At 36.5% G+C, this 24,537-nt stretch overlaps 3 protein-coding genes and 1 non-coding gene across 5 annotated transcripts; all 4 read left to right on the plus strand.

The window, feature by feature from the left end:
* The first annotated feature begins 306 nt into the window (after positions 1-306).
* Positions 307-13,261, plus strand: LOC136240474 (rho-related protein racA-like). 2 transcript variants are annotated; one of them, XM_066031463.1, is made up of 7 exons: positions 307-615; positions 2,454-2,693; positions 3,734-3,857; positions 6,947-7,318; positions 10,926-11,277; positions 12,275-12,524; positions 12,903-13,261. In XM_066031463.1, the coding sequence occupies exons 1-7, from the start codon at positions 339-341 to the stop codon at positions 13,106-13,108; spliced, it is 1,821 nt and encodes a 606-aa protein (XP_065887535.1). In that variant the 5' UTR covers positions 307-338; the 3' UTR covers positions 13,109-13,261. The 2 variants fall into 2 exon arrangements, with proteins under 2 accessions (XP_065887535.1, XP_065887536.1); XM_066031464.1 differs by having other exon boundaries at positions 307-534.
* Positions 2,003-2,075, plus strand: Trnav-cac (transfer RNA valine (anticodon CAC)). The gene has a single exon. It is a non-coding gene; the product is annotated as a tRNA-Val (tRNA).
* A 267-nt stretch (positions 13,262-13,528) lies between the features above and the next one.
* Positions 13,529-15,188, plus strand: LOC136240535 (uncharacterized). Its single transcript, XM_066031527.1, has one exon. The coding sequence runs from the start codon at positions 13,539-13,541 to the stop codon at positions 15,090-15,092; it is 1,554 nt and encodes a 517-aa protein (XP_065887599.1). The 5' UTR covers positions 13,529-13,538; the 3' UTR covers positions 15,093-15,188.
* Positions 15,189-18,786: 3,598 nt separating this feature from the next.
* On the plus strand, positions 18,787-20,432 carry LOC136240359 (uncharacterized). The gene has a single exon (XM_066031315.1). It carries the CDS (start codon positions 18,846-18,848, stop codon positions 20,346-20,348), a length of 1,503 nt encoding a protein of 500 aa, XP_065887387.1. The 5' UTR covers positions 18,787-18,845; the 3' UTR covers positions 20,349-20,432.
* The last annotated feature ends 4,105 nt before the right edge of the window (positions 20,433-24,537 follow it).

Below are 24,537 nucleotides of genomic sequence, written 5' to 3' on the forward strand. Positions count from 1 at the left end.
ATTCAGGAGCTTATTAATTTTATTTACTGGGATATGTCTTTTAATAGACCTTATTCACTGAATTAATTTCATAGCGCTTATAATCCGTTGCGAAGGAGTTGTCCGCCAATATTCGCCATTTGCAGTACCAAAACCATAGTAACATCACAGTTCTCCGCCAAATTCGCCATTTGCAGTACCATAACTATGGTAACATGATAGCAACCGTTGTGTTCGCCCAGGTTTAGAACTCAAAATGGCGTCCGAAAAGCCATTACCATGGTAAATAGGGACCCTTGTATGGCTTTGCGTGACATCAGAGGGCGCTTACTGTTCTAAATGAATAAGGTCTATTGGATATGGCAGTGGGTGGGATTTCACAATATGTCAATCCAATCGTGGATAACTTCATGTCAAATAAAGGTGATAGCTTTTCTAGTGATAGCAAAGGCCCCATTTCAATCAGAGTACTTTCTATTGGGGACGCTGGTTGTAAGAAAGACGATCTCTTGTTAAGTTGCGCGTATGACGTTTCTCGTTTGGATAACGGAGAGCGTAAGCTTTTGAAGAGAACCAAGTACAATATTCACACACAATGCTACAATGTTAAATGCCAACTTCAGCTCTTGGATACATGTAAGTAGCTGTACACGTGATGTATGACGTCATGATGAATATAAAGATAGCAGTAATTGCAGGGGATACCCTGATGGTGAATTTATTTCACCTTAGATTTTAGAGACACCACGTAGTCTGGCGGCGCCCGTCCCTCGAAGGGGCGGGCATTGCTAGACTAGCCACTAGGTGCCACCTGCCCCTTTGCTAAATGTAATATACAGATCCCATACCAGGAATTAAATTAGGCAGCATACATAACCATGTGTTATGTCTGCAATGTGAATAAAGACTGCATTGCTACTGTTTGGCTGAATGTCATTGGCTAGTGTGGAATTTCTGCACTAAAACTGATGGGATCTGTATTTAGTGCTGGGCGGTATTGAAAAATTATAAGCAGTATCCAGTATCTAAAAGGTATCACGGTATGGCGGTATATAGTAGTGAATGTAGTAATCATTACAAACTTATTTAATTTGAAGTCAGTAAGTTTTAACACATTCCAAGTTACAATTCAAGTTGGATAAATGCCACAAGTACAAGGCAAGCAGGTTAGAAATACATTTTACTGCTGCAATGTAATGAGACAGTAGGCTGGCACTACACAGCAAGCAGTAAACCTCATGTTTACTTGGGGCATGGGCTTGTAGTCACCACTAAACCATCAACACATAACTTAATTAAATGCCAGAGTCTTCATGTCTGGCTTCCCCTAAAGTGCTATGCTAAGCGGTTTCCTTCAATGCTGATTATAGTAATATCTAAAATACCAGTATACCACCAGCACTAATCTGTATTTCACCAGACCCTTACATTTTAGTGTAACAGTGAGTGGCACCAGTCTATACAAACCCATGATGTCTCTAGCAAAAAACCCTTGTTGGGTATCGATAGTGACATATTCATGGGACTCACAATCTAATTCATTTTGTTGATATGCTTGACTTAAGTCAATTGTCTTTTGGAATTTAGGTATCAAGTGTGACCATAAAGTAACAACCTTCATTGACTAATTAACTTTTGTGTGGAACCACACCCACTTATCCAAAGGTGTATTGTTGCTATTTGTAAACATATGTGTAGCTACACCTGTTTATTGGAATTGTGCACTGGATGGAGTTATAAAACTGTTACTGTAGTGTAGAAAGTTGTATGCTTCTCAGGCTCTGAAAATTACAGCTAAACATTCCTTTGGCTATCTAGACTCAGGTTGTTTTTTTTTCAGACATGTACTGTATCTCTTTGCTGCAGTATTGTATTCAGAGCGTCCTTGTTGTAAATGGTAACTGTTTGCTAGGTGTGCGGTGTTAAATTTCTTCCAACTTTCAGTATCTGCCACAGTATCAAGGCATGGCATGTGTAACACCATCAAGCTAAAACTGCAAACAATCCTTTGTGATGTTGTGGTGTTCCTGTAGTGTAGTGGTTATCACGTGAGTCTCACACACTCAAGGTCCCTGGTTCAATTCCAGGCAGGAACATGATTTTTGTGGCTCATCTTTTTTGTTCCAAGTTTCTCAAGTGGAATGAACTGCAGTTTTCATTCTAACTAGCTGCTTACTCTTTTTTTAAATGAAAGCAAGTTCCATCTGGTTACCATGTGGTCACCCCGGTTTTATTCCTGTTTTGGATATGACTAAACTAAGAGAATGGTAGTGAACTATACAGCTAGTGCTTCCCAACCATTGTGTTGTTATTGTATATGAATTCACAAACTGTTCCTTGTCATTTACTACTTTGTGCCCTACTGTTCTGTTATTGCATCAGAAACATTTTTTTGTATTTTCATCATTGTTTTGAGAATAGCTAGCAAAAAATGGTGTACTATTTATACATTAAGGGTTGTCTTATTGTTTTAGCTTGTGAGACAATTTACAACAAGCTGAGATACAAGGCATATAGTACTGTGGACTGTGTGGTGTTGTGTTATTCTCTGAAGAAGGGTCATTCTTTCTCTAAAATGTGCGATTCTTGGATAGCTGAAGTTCGCTATACATCTCGGTCAGTGCCAATAATCAGTGTAAGGATTATTGTCGAGGATCAGGATGACGATGATGAAATTGATATGGAAAAAGATTGGAAAACATCAGTACAGAAAGGTATGTTCCTATTTTGGCATGAAAACATGTAAATTTGCCTGTTTTTCTGACCACAAAGTGAAGAGCCCTACAGTTTCATGTCCAGTTAGACCAGAAAAAATCAAACCATTTACCATCTGGTTACATACATTCAGCTGTGCTTGTAGCTAGAATCAGTAGAGCACTATCAGACAGACTGGTTTTCAGTTATTGAGTCATGTTTACATTATCGCCTTGAACTGTGGTCCAACATTTATCTTTCAAACTACTTTTCACTTCAGTGATAATACCATACTGGAATTTATATACATTCATTCATATACTTCCTCAGGCTGTTAGTTAGCATTATACATGTTACATGTTTCATTTAACCGGTCTTGATAATACAGGCAAAGACCTGCCTATGTATTCCTTGGTGCGTGTGTGTGTGTACGTGCGTGTGTGTGTGTACGTGCGTGTGTGTGTGTACGTGCGTGTGTGTGTGTACGTGCGTGTGTGTGTGTACGTGCGTGTGTGTGTGTACGTGCGTGTGTGTGTGTGTGTGAGGCAGCACAGCCAAGTGGCTAGAGTATTTGCCTGGTAATCGAAGGATTCCAGGTTCGATGCCTGGTTATGCCAATTTGGTGGTATTGTTGTTTCCTTGAGCAAGGAACTTTACTCACATTTCTCCAGTCTACCCAGCTGTTTTAAAGTGGTAGTCTTGTGCCAACTGGGGAAGCAGCCCACCCAGCTGTAACATCAATAGGTACCTGAGGAAGCAAATGCCCAACTGTCCTTGTCTTGTTTAGCGGTGTTGGGATTGTTGTGGAACTTTGGGTTCCACAACCTCTCTCCAAGGGACCTGGACAGTCCTCCTGTGGGCTATTAGTCTTGCTCCAGGAGGATTTGCCTGCACAAAGCTCAAGTGCCTGAGTGGAGCACAAGTGTCCCAGTGCTGGTTTGCTGGACGGCAATAGCTATGTTTTGCACCACTGCCATAGGCTAGGCCTTTGTGTGTACGTGCGTACGTGTGTGTCTTGTTGACAGTTTTTGTGTACATTTTATTTTTGTTCATTCCTCAGGGTGCAAGTTCCATTTGGATTGTCATCTGAGCAGAAACATCGAAGTTGAAACATTTTTAAACATGGTATCTGTTGCTGGCCTTCACAGGCAAGGATACACTTTTCTTGATGGGAAAGTCATCAAGTAAGTACTTCTTACACAACTGTACATATACATTACAATGGTTGCATTTAATTCATATTTGAAAGCCTGAGATATGTTGTTTACATATAGAGCATAAAATCCAATTCAGACCCAAAATAATCTTTATAATTAGGTGACTCCATTAATAAGTCAAAGCACAGATGGAGTCTTCCAGTGTATTTGACATGAGTGCTGTAATGAGATGGCCTATTATAGCCATGAAGCACAATTTATAGTTGTAACATGGGCACTTGTGATTTGCCTGATATGTAACACTTCTGTTTCAGGCTGATAGCCTTGATGCCAATACGAGTGTAACCACTAGATTCGTTTTATTTACATACCTGAAAGATTCGATTATGGTTAGGCAGCAAGCAACGTTGTAGCTATGATTGTTATAATAAATGGATAAGTCCTACGGATATCATGGAAAAGTTAAGTAGGGGGAATTTACAAGTGTTTTGTTAAGTGCTTCTTGTGGCAACACTTCAGTTTGTGGTAATCATCACGTGAGCTTTAATTTACAATCAATTTTGGTCTGAGCTTGTATAAATTAAAGTGCAACCACTTTCCTGGATACATTTCAATGTACACTGGTGTACATTTAGATGTCTCCCTGTAAAGAGGTATACATGGCAAATGTATTCTCTGGAATTCCTTTGATGTGAGGTGTGAAAGTGCTACATCTTAAGTTGACATGGCCAGTTGGTTTTATTACTGTGGTCATGAAGCATATACACCACTTTTACTATTTTTAGGGATTGATACAGTATGGCCATGATATTATTAATGAGGTCATGAAATACTCTGTGGGACCTGTACTTGGAATGCGTACAGCTGCTATTATGTCCTTTACTTCAACATAATTGTGTTACATTCTTGGGAAGGTTCCAGGTACTATGTAGGTATGGAGGAGGTGTCATCAAACATCTCATGATAATGAAGAAAAGTTCAACCCATTCAACTTCTGATACCTTGGCATTGATATAATGTTGGTAAATTATAGTTCCCAGAACCTTGGCTACCCAACATTTTGTGTGGCTTTCCTCACTAAGAAACAAATGTTACATTAAGCATACAGTAAATGTGATAAAATGATATCAACACTGATTTCTTGGTTGCAGTCACTACATCATGGGGCTATGACACATGACCAACCTCCTTTGGTTCTTTTACATGCACATATCTGCTAGCTTGAATCATTAAGTTTGTAGGGTTTGGTGTCTGATGACAAATCCTTTAGGCATGCTATGCTTTGTTACTTCTGTTATGCTAAACAATATTTGTGTATGGTGAGTGATCGCTTTATAATGGTTTGTTTTTTTCGTTTCTTCCTCATTAACCTGATGTTAATGATGGATGGCTTTAGTGGTTGGTCTTGCCATGCTTGATAGGAGCCAACAATAGTAGCCTGGCTTGGTTTTGAAACAACCTACATCAGCGTTGAAACAGGGTCGTGTCACCCAGGTCACTTGAGCCATTTGGATCTGGCCCGCTTTATAGATTGTCCCAGATTGGATCATGTATAATTAATGGACATGTCAAAGTCTAGCCCTGCTGCAACAACCCAGCTTCTTTCGTGAGCCACAACCATTTACCAAAATATGTGCTACTGTATGTTAGTATACCATGCCTACTAATTGATTGTTATTGTACGAGTTATTGTTTTGCGGCAAGTCACTTTATTTCATGAGCCATGCCCACCAGGGAATGTGTGATGCTGTTTGTAGGCATACATGGAGCCACGATACAATCAGTCTGTGAGCATGGTTCCACATAGCAAAAAATGTATGTTATAGATTTGTGCATAATTATTTACAAACTTCAACACACCCTTTACTGATTATGTACGCACCTTGATTTTATTAATTCGGGTCAGTGGTAGTGACCTGGTTTCAACATGTAGTGTGTGTTATTTTACTGATAGTACCTATTCTATTGTGAAAGCTAATTTCTGTTATGTAACGAATACTGTATGATACAAAGTTTTGGTAAATTGACTTCAATTTGCCAAACAAAATCCTGTCTGATTTCTAGCCAACAGAATAGAAAAAATGCGGTACATATGACACAAGATTTTACCATAACAATTGTGCTAGATTTAACACCAAAAATTTCTACCCATGAAATTTTGTATCCAAATATACGTTTGTGATCTCTGTTACACCATACTTAACAATGATTCTGACAAAATACCAGATAGAGGTTTTACAAAGACTAATCAAACAATAAAGTTATACTAAACATGTATTTAACAGATTGCAGAGGTGCCAGCATTGTTTTTACATAGTGGATATTCTTTTAAAATGTTGGATGTGTGTGTGCATGCGTGTGTATGGGTTACCAATGATCTTGTTTTATTTCTTGTGAGTTTGTACAAAGTTTTGCAGGGAAATTTCAATTGACCTCTGAGAGTAAGTGAACTGAAAAACTCCACTCCCTGTGAAATGTGGTCCCCCAGACCAAATTTGGTTGCTAAACTACCCGGTATTTGCCTGCATACCAGTAAAAAGACACAGATTCTTAGGATGTATAGCCAAACCTCTTCTAAGGCTATTGGTATGTTTGAGAGGATATAGAACTCAAACTTTGATATGGTAGAATATTTTGGCACAGAGTTGCACAACAATGAGATGACAGTGCAGTGGTCACAAAGTAAGTGGTTTTTATCCCATCCCTTCATGTTCTTATTGAGTATTTGATTGTTCTATTAGAGCATATGTATGTAGGCTATCCAGTTAGCTATAGATCAGTTCTCTTCTCTGGTCACGTGTGATCTCATATGGTGCACTCATTATGCACATTGCACTAGCTTGGAAATGATCACTTGACTTGTTTGGCAGCCATACCATTTTTGGTGGTCCCCAAATTGACCTCTTTTTTCTGCAGTAATCAGATTGCCCAAGTTGGTCTGGGAAAACTGATGTATTTCCAGCAAATCAAACTTGGCATCATGCAATACCGATCATTGCTCCCGTAGTATGTGACAGGGTAGATGGCTATGAAACACACATGTGCACTCTGTATACAGTTGTTATCATTCCTATGTAAAGTTGTAGATAGATGCTATGCTGTATTGTGTGCTTTAGAAGGAGACACAATGAAATAAAGAATTTCTTTGGATTGTCTTCTACTCTGCGTATTCCACTACCTATCCCAGTGATGAAGCAAAAGGAACTACGATGCAGGTATTTACATTATGACAACAATTCTGGAGACTTTACGGCTGTCTTAAATGATGAATCATTATCGGATGTTGTTTTTATATGTGGGAGAGATTATTATTACTGCCATAAAGTGATTCTCTGTTCAAGGGTGGCATTGTTTAGAAAACTGTTTGGTGTGTTATCAAATTGTGTTGAATTGGTTGACTGTACTGATAAGGTGATACTTAACAAAGAAGTATTGTTGACTACAAACTTGTTTGAACAAGCTTCTATCAGTCAGCAGGAAAATACTAGGTAAGGGATATCCTTGTTCTACGTACATACGTACGTATATATACTACATAGAAACAATATATATATTGGGAATTATAGGGTATATATTGATATAGTGTGAGGTTTTGCTTAATGAAGATCAGTACTTACATTAATCTACTTATTATTGGTATAGTAATCCCAATTCTTTTAAAGTATTTTAGTTATCCTGCTATATTGTTTTGATTGTCAGTTTTTGCTTCTAGCTGACTGTTCAATTAGAGTATTTACATTGTGTTTTTCACTCTCTATAATTATTTTGATTTTTGCCTTACAACTCTGTAGCTGTTACTCCGCTTTCTCTTGCACCATCAAAAAGATACTGCTGTGATTTCATAAGAAGTTTACCCTGTGTAGCTATGGCTAAAAAGTCTTTTATGCAAATAATCGTCCATAACTGTGTGAATGTTTATTAGATTTTCACCAAAGCATATTACACGAATTGACCATTGTATGCCCTTTTTGTGTGCAAAATTTCAGGGTAATTGAGTTATTTATTTGTATTTATTTCATGGTGGTGAAATAAAACTCTCTAAGGGCAAAAACATGAAGATTCTGTTTGGTAGTAATAGTTTCAACATCTACATGAAGGCAAGTGTTGGTTAGCTAGAATACTTCAGTCTCTCTAGTTCAAGTTACCGCCTTTAGCTTTGTGTTTTAATAGTTAAATCTTTAAAAATGTTTATGGTTTCAAGGGAAAACTTTCAGTGTTGACAACTTAGCTTATCAGTTTATAAATGCATCAAATTTTAACAAAGCATTGCTCATTGTAGACTGCTCTATTAGAGTATTTTAAATGCAGAGGTGATTGCTCTATTAGAATGTTTCAATCATTTTAATGGTAGGATCTGACAATGTGCATATTGACATGATGACCTATACACCCCACTGATTTTAGCAGTCATTTTCCATTGGTCTCCGTCCCAGTCCCATTTCCTAGAATTTTAGTTTGATGGCACTAGATGAAAGCACCGAAACACCCTTTGCTGGAGTTGGTTAAAGTTGGTACAATCATAAATGGCATTGTGTAAACGATCACAACCCAAAGGAGAGCAGCTTCCTCTGCAGAACATACACCATACTCCATAACTTGATTGACTTTACTGTAGCCATTGACTGCATGTACAGAAAAAGTTCAGTGCAGTAGGTATGAAAACTAACTATTAATCATCAAGTCATCAGTGCAGGAGTTTGTACTTGTGTTTACCATGAACTGGGGAATTCATCAAGCTACAGTGTTTGGCCTATGTACATTCACCCATGCTTTCCAGCAAGAAGGCTGTTTCAATTTTTGATAAAGTTTTATATTTGTGACCATCTCAGCAAAAACCCCGACTTGTTCGCACAAGCATGCGTATTGAAAAAGGGAAATTAACGCATGCTACAAAGAAAAATGTGCAAGTTTTTATTGGGCCAGTACTTGAAGAAGGAAGACTCAAATTGATGAAAAGTATATACCATCTTATTTGCCTGCTCATGGAGAGTTTGAAAATCTTTGTTTTAAAGGTGGACCGATACCGATACCAGTATCGGATCGGTATCGGTAATACAAGGTACAGATACCACAGTAGACACTCACCACTTTTATTAAACCATCTCTAGCTAAGTTTCCAGTAGCTAATAACTTAGTTGAGCTAATCAGTAACTTAGTTGAGCTAACAAAGTAGTGAAACAAAGCCTTTGTTACCCTTTTCCAAGTATTGCTGCAACTGCTCCGTGTGTATTCTAATATATTAGAGCATGTGAATCCTTTGTAATTAAATGGTAATGCAGTTGTTCCTGAAGAAATAAGTTTATGACTATTTGGCTTGCCTTTTCATGAAAAGGTTTGGTTGAAAAGCTGTAACAAACATTGTACAATTATTGGCCGCCCACGCAATTAATTGCCTTATCAATAAGCTTACAAGAAAACTACCTCAAATCAAGAAATTAGTAATCCACAGTGATGTTTTTATCATGTTTAGCTGTTATACAATGAATATTTAAAATTTGATTGAACTGAGATCAATCAATTACTGTGATATTTTAATAGCTAGCTATGTATCACAACAATGAAATTTCTATAATAAACTTGTCTAGGCTTCAATGTATAGTATCGGTATCGGTATCGGTATCGGCAAATAATTTCAGTACAAATACTGGTATCGGAAATATCGGTAAAAAGTGGTATCGGTCCATCTCTACTTTGTTTTGTTTCTGTAGCTCCAATGGCATGCGTGTCATGTGCGTTTGTTTACGATACAGTAAACGTGAACAAGATCGTCATAATTTCTTCTACCAAATTGTCTTCATATCCATATGCACAAGTAATTACAGGGCTAACACTATACCTCGGCTGATGTGCTAATCCATTGTGGACATTTTAAGCCAAATTGCAATGTTGTAGACTAATCCAAAAGGAAGCTATGGCTGCAAATATAAGCGCCTGTAGTTTTTTTCAGTATAGTCGCTGTGCAAATTGATTATCTTGCTCTTCCTACTGTCTAGCGCTATAATTCCAAAACTACTCACCACAGAAGGCTGAAACTTTGGTGATCCATTCCTTGGACACTGCAAACAATGCTGAGAAAAAAAACCTGAAATTGTATGAACAAATCAGATTTTTGCTGAGATGGTCACATTTTATTGCAAACACACATACGATACATACCACTCAAATGTAACATTGTCTCGCAAGAGTGCAAGCGATTTAAAAAAAAAACTTCCTAATTAAAGGGCGTGACACCCATTTCATTTGCGAGCTTACACCCTTGCGAGACAATGTTGCATTTGAGTGGTACTAGGGCTGGGAGATTATATCAATTGTGGGATTAGTCGTGATTGTCTCTGAACATCGTGATGTTGATATGTATTATAAATAATCGTGATGTTGTGATGTAAATGTATATTAGTAAATTCAAAATAGTGGCACATACTGCTGTGGAAGAACATGATCTGGAAAACAAGCCTGATATTTTAAAGTTTACCTGTTAGAAATCGTTGAATTCTAATGATACTATAATTCATTATACTGTTTGTATTAAACTGTAACTGCATATGGCCCTAATTGTGTCAAACAGTTGTACACAATTTCACCATGTGTTAAATAATCCATACAAAGTTGTGCGTATATAACATTGCGATAGTTATCGTAATCGTGATATGTTGCATCCTAAAATCGTGAAAGTAACACAATTGCAAAACAAAACAAATTACTCTCTGTGAATATGCAAATCTATAATATAATGGTATAAAAGTTATATCAAAACATTATTATAGTCAGTAGACTCCACCTGAGTATATCAGAGGTGAACATGTGTTCACTCCCAATGGTTTTGTACTGGAACAAGCATGTTTTCATGTTGTAAACATGTTTGCTTGCCTGAATAGTCTATACTAAATGTATGGGATATTTTTAAAGCCTCATAACTTACTTGTTCTTGTCTGTATCAAAGTGCTTTTTTTGATGAAGGGCTTCACAGCGCCACTAAATGCTTGGGTGTAACAAGAGTTAACAAGATACAAGGGCTCGGATGAACACAAACGTAACTATTGTACACATTCTTATACTATTTTCACATATAAAATATTTGTATTTGCTTTTATGTAGTGAGATGAACTTGTGCTTACAGATTAAAGTTAGTGAAGATATTTCTCCTGTTGTGTTTGACACTCTGATCAAGTGTATATACAAATCCACCTTGATCATTGATCGTCATCATGATCTTTACAATACTATCATGTCATACATTGATGATCTGGGGATTTCATTACATGGCCGGTCTGATTTGTGGTCATGTGAGCGTCATTTAAGAACACTTTACAAGTCAAATGTATTTAGTGATTTAACTCTGGTTGTTGACAATGAAAGGTTTGTTGTTCACAAGGCTATCCTCTGTGCTAGATCCAGTGTGTTCTCTGCCATGTTCAGTGGAAGATACAAGGAAGGGTCTCAATCAGAAGTATGTACTTAGTTTCTATCCTAAATTGTAGACTACTTTAAGAATGATATACTCTAATAGAACAACCAACTACTATATAATAGCATTGGAATTTTTTTAAAGGAAATAATTATATTTTTTATCACAAATGATAATCTACAAACTGCGTATCTTTGATGAATCTTCTAAGACCCAGTGTCCACCATGCCATTCTATACATATATTGGCCACGGCTATGTATTGCTTGAGATAGTCTATTATTCTGTGAAGAAATAACTGCGCTTGCTTACACTGTACTTGGGTATGGTTCATCACTGAGGGAATGTGTAAAAAGTTTCAGGTGTAATCTTAGAACATGCAAAGTTTCATGGGTGGATGGGTGGTGGGGACCCCCCTAGTTTGGGATGATCATACATGCCACATGCATGCATTTGCAATGTCAGGTCAACTTTGATTGTGTATGCCAGATAAGTGAAGAGTAGTTACAGTAGGACCTCAATTATCCGAACCCTCAATTATCCGATGACTGCTCTATTAGAGTATTTTGTCATTTAGAGTAGTTGAACGGGATTCTGTATATAAATGAATGGGCTTCATTTACTTGAACAAATTCACTTATCTGAACACTTTTATGATTGAATTGAACTGGCACATGGGTGTTTGGATAATGGAGGTCTCACTATATAACCCTATCTACCGCTTCGATATCAGGAGCACTATCCCCATCTCAGAATTGAACACTCATCATTGTATATGTGACCTGGTCTGCAAAAAGGGGTCTTATTTCCTTTCCAAATTGTCAAGTTTGACTATTCATAACTCATGTTTTCAACCTATCATATTACAGCAAGCCATATTGCTATGTTAGGGGTATAAGGGGACTAAATTTCAGGGTGATACCGCATTCACAAGTCAAGTTACAGGTTGCCAAGTACATGCAATTGAAAAGAGTATAAGACCCCTTTTTACAGACCGGTAGTGACACTTTAACCATGTTTTTGTTTTTTTTGCTGTGCAGATATCACTTCCAACCTGTAGTAGCTCACAACATTTTGGCACATTCTTGGACTGGATATATTTTGGAAGAAGTGACGTAGTTGATGATTTACTGACAAGTGGTTTGACAGGAGATACTCTGGAGCCACTTTTCTCTCTGCTCAAACTGGGTGATCAGTTCTGTATTGATAGACTAACAAGTTATGCTGAAACTAAAATTTCAGAGTTATTAAGTAGACACTTGTGTCGTGAAAATGTAGAAGAAATACCAGGTAAAGCACAGTGATGAAATACTGATTACATGAACTTTAAAAGTGTAAGGAAAAATTGTGTGCATTAGGTACAACAATCTGTTATGTTCACTTAACATAATTATATGGTTGGGATGTTAATTGTCAGTGATAAACCATTATGTGATTTTAGGGGCTGCCTATTTTAATATTTTTGCTCTGTCATATGTATTTGTATTGCTAGTTTTACAAGCTCTTGTTTGTGTACATTCTGTTTGTTTGGTAAACTGTTAGGGTAACAGTGTGATCTATAGACTGCTGGAGTTGTATTACTTGAACACATAATAATATGTATTGACACATAGCTATGCAGTGCAGTACAAGTAGTATAACCTGAATATTTATTTTGATTGCTTGAAGGTCTACTGACAGTGTGTGAAACCTTCAATTCTGATAGCTTGAGGGCATGGATTATCCAAGTATTGGCAGATTACTTCTATGAACAATACATCACTCCTACAGTCAAGCAGTGCTTCACTGGGCAGCAACAACGGGACATTGAAAAACTGAAACCCAAACATTTGTCACTAGTCAAGAAATTAAAATCGTTCTATTTTACTGTTTAATTTATGTGTATGGTCTATGAATTTTTCTACTTTTTTCTAGCCACATGATACCATGTGCACTTGGATCATGAAATATTTTACAGATGCATGCTCACTCATTGCGTTTTTTTTGTTTTTTTTTTAATGTGCACTAAAAACTTGGAAATAAATGTGGATGTCTGGTGGAAGCGTACAGGTTATGAGCAATACAAGTAATGTCTATGATCTAAGGCATCTACCCAAAACTGTTTGTCTAACAAATTCATCAATGACTGGAACTCCTTACCTGAAGTCAGCAACTTTCATTTCTATGTTTAAGAACGTGTTAGATAAGCACTGGCACAATCTAGGACATGGACTAAATTAAAGGCCAGTGGCCGAAATACATACTTGATTGTGTTTATGTCCATTAATTATGTTATGACGTCAGTGTACGTGGGCGTGGCTGCAAATGGCTTCCTACTTGTTTTTGTTAACATGGTTGGCGGTAATGCTTACAAGCTGCATGGGAAATCACATGTATTCTGATCAAAAGCCTTTAGCCGAAACGAACCCTTTCGACAGGATGGTGTTGGACTATCTGTACAAGTATACGTACGATTCTCGCCATGTTGTAGCGAACTGGACTAACTGGGGAAACAGTAGTAGTACTAGCGACCCGTGTACGGACAACTGGTATGGAATAACCTGTGTGGAGGATCAGTCCGTATACTACGTATCCGGAATAGATTTGCCACATCATTTGATTCCAGTGCTGCCTAGTGAGATCTACCAGATGAAACACCTCAAGACTTTGATATTAACTGGTAACTATTTAGAATATTCAAACTTTCAAACAGGGCTGTTTACAATGCAAACGCTAGAAGTCTTGGATATCAGCATGATTACTGATCTTAATATCACACTTCCTACACGTTTGGAGATGGCTAACTTACAATACTTGTATGCATACGATTCTCAACTAAATGGGCCACTACCTGAAACATGGAATACTCCAAAGTTGCAGGGCATTGTGTTGAATGATAACTACCTTACTGGACAGTTGCCAGTTGGCATTAGTAAGATCACTGGCCTAAAGCAGCTGATGTTACAGAATAACAAGCTGTTTGGTAACTTTCCTCCTGATTACGGAAATCTTCATCAGCTGACGGATTTATCACTTGTTCAACTAATTGACTCAACTCCATATCGTCGTCTTTGTTCTTTCTTACCAAGTAGTTGGGAAACGATGTTCTCACTGGTGAATGTGTCACTGTGTGCTTTTGGTGATATTCCAGATTACATTGGAGACACTTGGTCCCAGCTACGTTTACTGTCTGTAAAAGGCGGTGGATTAAATGATAGAATTCCCGAGTCTATTTGTAAACTAACTGAACTTCAAATACTTGATTTGTCCAGTAATAAATTAGAAGGAACCATTCCTGATTGCATATTTAAAATGTCAAGTCTAACCCATTTGGATCTTTCTAATAATCTATTGAGTGGACATATTTCTGAGGCAATTGGTGACCTCACAAACATTGAGCAATTGTTATTGTACAGAAATCGTTTCAATGGTACACTGCCTCGTAATGCTGCAAAACTGGTGAATATTAACATGCTTGCATTTGAAAACAACATGTTAATCGGTGAGCTTCCTTCGGAGTATGATATACTTCGAAATGTTGCACGTGATCACAAACTTATTCTATACTTTGATGGCAACATGCTTTCTAGCATTGGAGATGGTCTAGAGTACTTGTTCAGTGATGTGTTTTACATTGGACTTTATGACAACCCATTGGAATGCCCTCTTCCTCCATATGTGAACTATGCCAAGTGTTCACTCTGCAATAGTGGGACTAAACGTAATAATTGTGAATACTGTGTTAGTGCTGGTTGTGGTTGGTGTTCATATGGTAATAATTGTATTGAAGGTACACATCAAGGTCCATTAAGTCAGTATACTTGTCCTGAAGGACACTGGAGTTTTCAAACTTGCGGAGAAAATTTGTTTGTACAGTGATTATAGTTTATGTATTAATATATATATCCACACAAAAATATACCATTGGTATAGTTAAACTCACAAAACTTGGATAACATTTTATTATAACTGTTTATTGCATATGTAAGTATGATCATTTTGCTGCAATTGCTGGTGTAAAAACAAATAAGAATACACCTTGAAAAAATTTTCTACTCCAGAAAGTTTGCTGTGAAGCATAAAAATTAATGTGCTTAAACTGTATTGTAAGGTGTATATTCAAAAATACATTGGGCATTTGGAATAAATACTCTACCCTCTTCAATGTTAAACTCCTGTTATGAATCACTTAATAATGGCTAGCTAAAACACGTTCCAAAATAAAGCCAGAATTTTTCTCATGATGTGCCAAAAAATGACCCTTGCGTAGGAAATTCCTACACATGTAGGGCTATAATTTATTAAGAAAGTTTGTAAGAAATATTCCCACACTGTTGAATTTTGTAAGAAAGATTCCTACACATGGCACAAAGTGTATTCATTCTGTATAGAAATAGTGTAGGAATTATTCCTACATTTGTAGGAGTTATTCCTACACCGCTAGAAGATGTCTTACACTTAATGTGTAGGAATCTTTCTTACAAAATTCTGCAAAAATTCTCTACACATGTAGGAACCATGAACACCTCCTATAATATTATGAACTCTTGCACAGTAAAAACAAACTAGTGAAGGTCAATTTCTGCCACAATACTCACTATTTTTGTGTAGTGACGTTCACTACTTTTGTAGTGACCTTCACTAGACTCTTTTGTAGTGACCCTCACTACATAGTAGTGAACGTCACTACACAAAAATAGTGAGTATTGTGGTACTAGTTTGTTTTTACTGTGTGGTTATAGATTTTTCTTTCCCCTGCATCATCATGTGGTGGTGCATGATTATATAAAGCCTTTCAGTAATCCCCTTATATAGGATTTGACTTTATTCTATATGGCAATAGATGATTTCAATACTCATACTTAAGTCAATAAATGCAAGTATACTTTCACAGATACATATAGCTATAAGGTTTTTGAAAAGTTCTGATTATAACTGAGATCCATATATGCAAGTGTACAAAGAGTACTAACCCCCTCCCCCTTCACAAAGTGCACTGTATACATTAATGTTGATGCACATGTACTCTACATAATATACAGAGGTATTCAGTTTCAGTTTAGACCAGAGCTCGAATTTAGGGTATATGGGGCATTCCTTGTAAAAGTTTATACCTTATTAGCTGCTTGGCAAGTTGAAGCAGTTTAAAAATATAATGTAAAACTCATGAAACAGATTTTTCTGCAGTTATATTGTCACAGACTCACAGGTGAAAAAGTGAGAGCTAGCTATCTTAAACTATCCCAACAGTGAGAATACATCAATTTACTCTAATAGAACAGTCATACATACATTCTAATAGAACAGTCAAGTAAAGTACATGTGTACTCTACTGTTATAGAAACAGTAATAATTTTCAAGATAGTCTATTGTCGTATTATCTACTATCCAAGAGCTATAGAAATGTTGTGGCCAAATTACTGACTTTGGGCATAGGAAATATATAATCTTTACTTTGGGCTTGTAGTAGTAAAATGTAAAATGTTGAGACACAAACACCATACATACTTAATATTGCAAACTGATGACTTAAAACTCTGATGGTTAAAATTGTATATAATACTTGAAGTATTAGCTAACTTACCCCATCCCCCCTCCCCATATTCATACTGAGAAATTAGTATACCTTCATATTATTTTATAATTTTGAGCAGTGGTAATGACTTAAAGTTATAGAGATGTAGTATTCTCTGATATATAAAACTTGAGAGAATGGATACACAGAAACTACCCAAGTACCAGCAACAAAATGCAAACAAAGGGTCAAAATTATATACTTACTAAAAAATATAGGGTGTGCATGAAAACAATACATTAAGTAATGACAATATAATACTAGAGGTGTGCAGTTAGGTATATCTGATTATTGAGACTTACTGAGATAAGGATAATATCTAGACAATACTGTAATTAGCTTTTTTTTTCATTGTAAAATAATTTTCGTATGCAAAATTTGTATGAAAATTTCTTGCACGAAAATTTTTATATAAAATCAAACTACTCTAATAGAACAGTCATTTACATAAATCATATGAAAATATTTTTACACGAAAATTTTTCTCACGAAAATAAAGCAAATCACGGTAGTATAGACTTCCATAAATTACTTGTATATACCAAAGAATTTCTGATGGTGTAGATACCTCAAACTCTCCTGCCACTTGGGAACAGTGTTAAAACTAACATTTTCACTGTTTTATACTATAATTTACTCACTTTACTGGTTACAATATTGGCAGCTACCAACTCAGCCATTTAGCAAACTGTATAGTCTTTTGCTAATTTGCAGTTTTATACTATAGCATATTCACCCACTTTTGTCTTTGAATGTAAAATCTATCAGTTACCTTCTCATATGACCCTATGCTGTTGGTTATGCATGGTGCTGGTATTTGTAGCTAGCCTATAGTTCAGCCTTCATAACCGGCCAGCAGATATAATAAGTTGACTATCACAACAGCAAATTCAGAAAACCCTTAAATGCAAATATAGTTGCACTTTGCTAAGGATTGCCAATGGACTAGCTAATAGCTACTAGTACCCTTCACTGCATTCTGCTTTTCAGTACACATGGCTAACAAAGTGCCACTAGGGTAAGGAGCATGTTTACTAAAAATTGTGACATTCAACACCACTATACTACTTAGCTATACTACATGTTTCTGTCTCACAGATTTAGCTTATTAGAAGAGGAGCTGATGCATTATGGCATATAGCTAGCTATATCTAAATGCTTGGTAGTTACAAATGAAAAGATTATCATGCATGCATGATAGCTATACTCTGCATATATTGCAATCAGTCTTGATTTAATGGAAAAGTAAAATTTGAATCAAATTGAATGATATATAATAAACTGAAATTCCATTATTTTCCACTGAAAAACTGTTAAAAATACTCTAAGATTCACCTTTAGAGGGCCTAATTTTCAAAAATTTCCCTGGGGGGCATGCCCCCAGACCCCCCTAGGTTGCCATGCTAGTGTACTTTGCACACTAATGTAGTCACTATTCCAAATAGCTAATTTGATCATGGATACTACATGGTCTTACAACTAGGGCCTTGTGAGAAGGATGGGTATCTTCTAATGCCTGGCTAGTTACCTTTGTCCCTTAGCCCCCCTTTCAAAAAATACTAGATCCGCCCCTGCATGCATGGTGTTTTGAATTGTAGGAAACTGCTGAAAAACAGTTCATAGAACTGAATCAGATGCAGTTAAAACAAATACCCACTAATCATTAAATATTAAACTTACAATGTAGCGTTTTTGCAATAGCTAGCTCATCCGGTAGGCTTTGCTTTGTACCTTCCCCGCCGCCTTAATTTTGCCATATTAGCTAGCTATAAGTATAGCTACCGGCAATATAGCTCGCAATATAGACTTGTAGATTATTGCCTGAAAACAATTCAGCTAGCTAATTCTTTAGCTATTGTGTAGTTGAAGACAAATCTCATAACCAAAAGAGCATAAAAAACACCGTTATTTAATTAAGTTTACGTGTAGACTTAGCTAGCCTCACCTCGAGTCTCACTCTATGCACGTGTGCGTAACTGTTATACGGAGTGTCTCGTGATTGTGCATGGGCGTGCATGGTGCGCATACATTTTTGTATATACCGGCTGTAGAAGAAAATGACAACTAACTTACTCGTGCTTTTCCAGTTCGTATTTCTACTGGGTAACATTGGCGTGGAGGGTAAAACGGATCCTTTTGATCGATCTGTGTTGGATTATATCTACAACGCCACCTATGATAGGGCTCACAGAATAAGCAACTGGACTAACTGGGGAAACAGTAGCGACCCGTGTACGGACAACTGGTATGGAATAACCTGTGTAGAGGATCAGTCCGTATACTATGTATCGGGAATAGACTTGCCACATCATCTATTGACAAGTCTTCCTGATAAGATTGTTGACATGAAGCAACTACGAAATTTGTTATTGAGAGGTAACGACATTCGTGCAGAAGGGTTTCCACTAGGAATATTTGCAATGCAAACACTAGAAAGGTTAGACATTAGTGAAATGTATTTACTCAATATTAGCTTGCCAACAAGGATAGAGCTTCCCAATTTGCAGCAACTGTATGCCTCAGAGAGTCGACTACTGGGGTATTTACCAACAACTTGGAAGACTCCAAAACTGGAGAGTTTAATGCTTGATTCAAATGATTTTATGGGCCGACTTCCTGATGACATTAGTAAGTGTACTGGTCTAAAACAACTGATGCTTCAAAGGAACAGATTAACTGGTAACTTTCCTGGAAGTTATGGCAACCTTCACCAGTTGGTCAACTTGTCACTTATTCAATCCTCAACAGATTACAGGGGTCTCTGCGGTTCAATGCCGGATACCTGGGAAACTATGTTTTCACTTGAGGATGTCTCTCTGTGTGTGTTTGGTTTTGGACCCCTTCCTGATTATATTGGTGAGAACTGGCAGCAGCTGCAAAGCTTGAGAATAACTGGTGGCTCATATGGCAATAATGACATCCCCATTTCCCTGTGCAAACTTACTCAGCTTCAGCGTCTTGATTTTTCTCAAAATCGTTTTACTGGTACAATCCCAGACTGCATTTTTACAATGCCTAGCCTTACTTATCTTGACCTTTCATTTAACCATTTAAGTGGACAGATATCAGAAGCAATTGGTTTAATGGACAATGTCATACGCCTTTCACTTGCCAACAATTATTTGAATGGCACTCTACCACGAAGTATTGGAAAACTATCTAGTATCACTTATCTTTCATTGGCAGAAAATCTTTTTGTTGGAGAGATACCTTCTGAATTTGACATGTTAAGGAATGGTGACCGTAATATTGTTCTTTATCTCCAATACAACATGTTGTCATCTATTGGAGATGGCTTGGAATACTTCTTCAGAGACATCCAGGGTAACTATTTTGAGAATCCATTTGAATGTCCTCTGCCACCATATGTCATCAATGGAGCAACCTGTTCACTATGTAATAGTGGGACTAAACGTAATAGTTGTGAAGACTGTGTTAGTGCTGGTTGTGGTTGGTGTTCTTATGGTAATAATTGCATTGAAGGTACACATCAAGGTCCAGTGAATCAGTATACTTGTCCTGAGAAGTACTGGAGCTTTGGAACTTGTAGGGGAGCATAAGAACTCATTTTCACTGTAATTTCTATGATGTTGTAATTGTCTTTACTTAAGTAGTGCATTATTTCTTCTGTGGCTGGATCAATACTCTATGGAACCTCGTGATCAGAAATAAGAAACCGTGATAATGAAATATTGAAAATAATCAGTGTTGGGAGTAACGCGTTACGTATAATATTACTACTTTTGTGGTAGCTAAGTAATATAACAAAATACGCTATAAAAACAGGTAATATAACTCAAGTTACTTTACTTACAAATGTAACACGTTACATAGGTAACATGGTTACTGTAACGAATCTAATATTACGTAATATTGTCACTACAAGTAACGAAGTTACTAATCTCGTTAGTTATCCACTGAGTAACGTCTAGCCACAACGAAGTAATGAAGCCGAAGCTTATTCACCAGCTTCTTACTTATAACCAAGATTTGCACATTGTCCAACAACGCAATCATGTCACGTGATAAGGTGGCAGTTTCACACGTGACAGCTTAAAGGCTGTGCCGGGACACAAAGTAATATAATATGTAATATTATTATAGTTACTTTATTTTATGGGTAATAATTTATGTAACTGTAACTAAATAGTTCTGTTGCAAGTAATATATAGTATGCAACTAGTTACTTTTAAAAGTAACTTGCCCAACACTGAAAATAATGTAGTGATTAATAGTAAGAAATTAGTAGCTATGTTGTAGCATCACAAAAAACTGCGTGTTTACGATAGGGGTAAGTGATTACTAACTTTTTACCTTGCTATCTTTCCCATTTATTTGTGATCATTCTTTTCTTGTACTGTATATCCACTCGAAGGTAATACCTCATTTAGTAGTACCAAGATGTTGTCTTTAAAATATACTGAATGAAGGTTTATGGCAATATTGCAGGTCCCTAAACTGGAATTATACTGTAATGAAACACTTGATTATTTATGGACACATACAATGGAAAGTCTATTGTTTGATCAAATGTTGCTGTAAGGGAGCATAAAATCAGTCATTTTTTTGCTTAAACAGAGCTTTGTTCAAAGCACCCTTCTTCTAATAATACCATGATTTGTTTTTTTTTCTGTTGTAGAATAAATTTTGTATGCAAAGCTTGTATGAAAATTTCTTACGCGAAAATTATTGCATAAGATTGCGATTGCATTGTACCTCCACGTATTGGTTAGGTATAATCAAGCCCACAAGTATCTTAAGTAAGTGCAATCCAAAGTACTGTATTTTCAGTAACCACAATTAAAAAAAAGTTATATTCAAATGAATCTTCTACTGACTGACTGACTTACTAATGCCTTCGCATCAGCATAACGGTGAAGGCTACAGGCTTGCTGCTTCAGCCTGGCAGATATTTATGGCACACCATCCAAAATTATTATTAACAAAAATAATGAAATAACAATAAAAAAGCATGGGCAGAGCTACCCAATAAAACAGTTGGAAACACTTGGTCTCAGCTACATTGACTAGATGATAGAATTCCTGAGCCTATTTGTAAACTAACTGAACTTCAAAAACTTGATTTGTCCAGTAATAAGTTGGAAGGTACCATTTCTGATATCATATTTAAAATGTCAAGCCTAACCCATTTGGATCTCTCTAATAATCTATTGAGTGGACATATTTCTGAGGCAATTGGTGACCTCACAAACATTGAGGAATTGTTATTGTACAGAAATCACTTCAATGATACACTGCCTTGTAATGCTACAAAACTGGCGAATATTAACATGCTTATATTTGAAAACAACATGTTAATTGGTGAGCTTCCTTCAGAGTATGATATGCTTCGAAATGTTGCACATGATCACAAACTTATTTTACACTTTGATGGCAACATGCTTTCTAACATTGGAGATGGTCTAGAGTATTTGTTCAGTGATGTGTTTTACATTGGACTTTATGACAACCCATTAGAATGCCCTCTTCCTCCATATGTTAACTATACGAAGCATTCACTGTGCAATAGTGGGACTAAATGGGATAGTTGTGAAGACTGTGTTAGTGCTGGTTGTGGTTGGTGTTCATATGGTAATAATTGCATTGAAGGTACACATCAAGGTCCATTAAGTCAGTATACTTGTCCTGAGGGACACTGGAGTTAATTTCTCACAAAACTTGGACAAAATTTTTATGTGTAAATATTATTAACGTTTATTTAGCTATTATCATTTTACTGCAATTCCAGGCATAAAAAGATACCACGAAAATTTGTTCTACTCAGAACTTTCTGCAGTAGTTTGCTGCCAAGCATAAAAGTAATGTGTTTATATACTGTATAGTAGGCTGCAAATTCAACAATGTATGGGCTAATACATAGGGCATTTGGAATAAATACTCTACCCTCTCCAACATTAAACTCCTGTTATATCACCTATATATTGGCTATATTCATACAAGATACCATATGGCCATGATCACTTGACACTACTTAGTAAGTACTCTAATGGAAACACTCTAACAGAACATCACAATTTATAATTTAAAAAACTAAAACTTGTAAACTACTTTAATAGTCCAGTTGTATGAATTGCAACTTCAGCCTAGCTGTAAGTAGAAGACCAAAAGAAAAAAAATATCGTCACCTGCTGACAATAGTTGCTCCTCATAATAGATGCCCTCACCAACTATATTTCCTTATTTATAGCTAGATACATAGCTTGTTACACTGCACCTCTTAAGACTACTGTGACTGCTCTATTAGAGTAATAAGAAAGGCTCTTTAAAAAGGGGGGTTCCATGGAACCCTTTGAACCCCCCCTTGACCCGTCCTTGCTGTGTATAATGCTCTATTAGAGTAGTTATTAGAGATACTTAAGTACTTCAATACATGCTTTTAGTATCAAAATACTGTGCTATGTTATTTTGGTTTTCTTAGAATATTTGACCGTATAACTGTGACTGCTCTATTTGAATATTTAATGTATAAATTTGGCTGCTGTGTTAGTTTCCTTATAACTAGACTTTGTGTTGTGGCTGCTCTGTTACATTTTATCCACACAAAAACAGCCAAGCTGTGAAAAAATGGTGTCGCCTTAAAAAGCCTGGGTGAAAAAAGTTGTGAAATCAAAGGTGGCGGCCAAGAAATGGCTGCAATGATGTTAATGCTAATAAATTTTAACAATGCACAGAGCCATTATTAAAATTTTTTAGCATTAACATCATTGCAGCCATTTCTTGGCCGCCGCCTTTGATTTCACAATTTTTTTTACCCAGGTTTTTAAAAGTCGCACCATTTTTTCACAGCTTGGCTGTTTTTGTGTGGATTTCACTCCTTTTTGTACTTTATAAGGCCCCAAAACCAGCCTATGGCTGACTTTGAGGTTTGTTTTTACTCATATTTCTTCTTTTCTATGTAGATACAATGATGATTATTGAAGACAGACTTATAAATGTATTTCATTGCATGATTTAATTCAATATTTGATAATATTATTGTAATACTCTAATAGAGTGCACATTTTTTGAGGACTTCTAATAGAACATACACAGAATGTTCTCAAACAATCTAGTACTTCTATTGGTAGATCTATGAAAAATTATAAACGTTTGATTATATAAGCAGATTTCAACTAGAAAATTCATTTATAAAGCAGAAATTAAGTGAGGTGATCAGTCAAGGTAGCAGTGGTTCAGTGGTTAAGGATGCAGGTGTTAGGTATGGAGTCCCTGGTTCGAACTCTGGTAAGTTTTTATCCCCGACATTTTTGCATACCTTTTTACCCCGTGGTGACTGCTCTATTAGAGTATCTCGATCCCGTGATTTTACACTTGCTTAGTTTTTGCTTTATAACTTTGTCGCTGTAACTCTATTGCTATTCAAACTATCAAAAGGCACTGCTACGATGATCAGCCTATCTACACACCAATTTTCAAGTTATTTCTATACTTGGTTATCCTGTAACCGTGACAGAAGTTTGATTTATTTTTAGGTGAATAAACGTCCATAACTCCTTGAATATTACTCAGATTTACAACAAACTTGGTACGTGAATCCATCGTTATACGTTCTTCATTTGTGCCAAAGATCGAGGCAATCGAGTTACACGTTTGCATTTTATAGCAATTTTTGCAAAGTGTGCGAATATAAATCGAAGCCCCCGTTACAGCATAAGAAGAAAAAAAACGAAGAAATTAAAACGAAATTTTGGACGTCCATATCTCACAAATGGCCATATCTCACAAATG

Source organism: Dysidea avara, chromosome 12, assembly GCF_963678975.1.
Source record: "Dysidea avara chromosome 12, odDysAvar1.4, whole genome shotgun sequence".
Lineage (NCBI taxonomy): Eukaryota > Metazoa > Porifera > Demospongiae > Dictyoceratida > Dysideidae > Dysidea > Dysidea avara.